This window comes from Mandrillus leucophaeus, unplaced genomic scaffold (assembly GCF_000951045.1).
Source record: "Mandrillus leucophaeus isolate KB7577 unplaced genomic scaffold, Mleu.le_1.0 Scaffold108, whole genome shotgun sequence".
Classification (NCBI taxonomy): Eukaryota; Metazoa; Chordata; class Mammalia; order Primates; family Cercopithecidae; genus Mandrillus; species Mandrillus leucophaeus.
Window position 1 is genome coordinate 4,281,152 of NW_012098987.1, and position 2,381 is coordinate 4,283,532.

Below are 2,381 nucleotides of genomic sequence, written 5' to 3' on the forward strand. Positions count from 1 at the left end.
ATATATATATATATATATATGTAAGTTTTTCATTGTTTTGTGATGAAGTCTCACTCTATCACCCAAGCTGGGGTGCAGTGGCAAGATCTCAGTTCAGGGCAACCCCTGACTCCCCGGTTCAAGCAATTCTTCTGCCTCAGCCTCCCAAGTGGCTGGAATTACAGGTATGCACCACCACCACGTCTGGCTAATTTTTTGTATTTTTAGTACAGATGGGGTTTCCCCATGTTAGTCAGGTTGGTCTCGAACTCCTGACCTCAAGTGATCCACCCATCTTGGCCTCCCAAAGTGCTGGGATTACAGGTGTGAGCCACTGTGCCCGGCCTACTGTACATATACTAAATCAGTGTTCTCTTATCACTATTCTGGAGCCAAAAAAAATCTGCAAAATATATTTTCTCATAAGGAAATTCTAAAATATATTCATGACATTATTTATTTAGTATAATAAATACTTAAGAAACGCAGAACCAGCACTAATTTCAGTAGATGAAATAAAAATAAAGTATTTTCATTTGTGGTAATTGTAACTACAGTAAGTATATCTACCTCCTCCTCTTCTGCTACTTGTGATTCACGAAGAGCTGTTGGGAATACTCGAGGGGTAAAGTTGATTTTAATACTGCCAACAGTGCGAGGAGCAGGAATACTGTCTTCCTTTAACTTCTCAGTAAATATATTTTCTGAATTTCTCCCTTCAAAAACAATGGTAGCAAGCAAGTCACTTATTTCTCATTTTCTAGTTAACCATCAACTGACTTTTAATTGCACATCAAAGCTAACCCCCAAGTCCTAAACAAATAAATCAAATATATTTTCTGCAAGAAAAAAATGCAAAGTTTAGCACTGATAATACGGCAGCCAATGACCTACCTGCTCTTTATCAATGGCCTCAGCTACTTTTCTGGGGTTCTCTTTGTAAAACCAGTGTTTAATTCACATCAACTCTAAGGGAAGATACTTTAGGTAACTCAACATCAACTCTAGAGAAGGGCACATAGGCAAAACCACCACTGCCAATACCACCTCTATCTCCTTACACTCTATAGCAATATCTCCTATATACATTATCTCCTATATGCTTTCTTACAAAACTGTAAGAAGTTTTAGCCATCAAAGAAAATGAATGAGAATTGGTGGCAAGGATGGGCACAGCGGCTCATGTCTGTAATCCCAGCACTCTGGGAGGCCAAGGCGGGCCAATCACCTGAGGTCAGGAGTTCAAGACCAGCCTGGCCAACACAGTGAAACCCTGTCTCTACTAAAAATATAAAAATTAACCAGGCCTGTGGCGTGCACCTGTAATCCCAGCTACCTGGGAGGCTGAGGCAGGAGATTTGCTTGAACCTAGCAGGCAGAGGTTGCAGTTAGCCGACATCGCGTGTTGGAGACTCCATCTCCAACAAACAAGCAACAAAAACTTGGAAAGGGTCTTGACTAGACATTTCAAAGGACTGGGGCAAGGAGGGAAAAAGCCCTCTTAGACTCAAACATGAAAGCCAAATAATGTGATAACAGAGGTGATCCCATCTGCCAGGATGGCCTTGTGGAACACAGTTGTTGAGTACTGTTGCATAACAAAGTATTACACTAAAGAGAACTAAATTTTTATCTTTATTTGATCTGCACATTTGGGGCTTTATTTTACAATGCTTGGCTTGAACCTACCTAATACAAGGTCCCAATAATTTTATATCCAAGTTAACTGCTGCTCACTTATAAAGGCAAAAGACATTTCTAGGTATGTAAGAACTCAGCCAACACTACCTAGTCATCTTTTCTGAATACATTACTCAAAGAAATGTTCCAGAACACAGAGAAATAACATTAAGAACCCAGGAGTGGGGAACTTGAGAGCAAAATGAAAAAGAATGGGTTTTCTAAAGCAGTAGAGAACACACCAAAAATGTTGTAAATGGTATCCTTTTTTTTTTTTTTTAGAGACAGGGTTATTACTCTCACGTAGGCTGGAGTGCAGTGATGCAATCACAGCACACTGCAGCCTTGAACCCCTTGGCTCAAGCAATCCTCCCATCTCAGCCTCTCAAGAGCTGGGACTACAGGTGTACACCACCATGCATGGCTAATTTTTTGTTTGTATGCTTTTTTGTAGAGATGGGGTCTTGTTTTGTTGCCCAGGCTGGTCTTGAACTCCTGGGCTCAAGCAGTCCTCCCATTTTGGCCTCTCAAAGTGCTGAGATTACAGGTGTGAGCTACCACACCCAGCCTGTAAATAATAGTTTTAAATAGTAATACAAAAGAAGGAAAATAGGTCTTGGCGCCGCGGCTCACACCTGTAATCCTAGCACTTTGGGAGGCTGAGGCAGGCGGATCACTTGAGGTCAGGAGTTGGAGACCAGCTTGGCCAATATGGTGAAACC

At 41.4% G+C, this 2,381-nt stretch overlaps 1 protein-coding gene across 1 annotated transcript in view; it reads right to left on the minus strand.

Annotated features, from left to right (window-relative positions):
• The window catches only part of DYX1C1 (dyslexia susceptibility 1 candidate 1), an 89,185-nt gene that overhangs the window by 14,702 nt on the left and 72,102 nt on the right, over positions 1 to 2,381 (minus strand). The window contains exon 6 of the mRNA XM_011986712.1: positions 550 to 695. Within this exon, the coding sequence (XP_011842102.1) occupies positions 550 to 695 (146 nt within the window). The remainder of the gene's footprint in view (positions 1 to 549; positions 696 to 2,381) is intronic.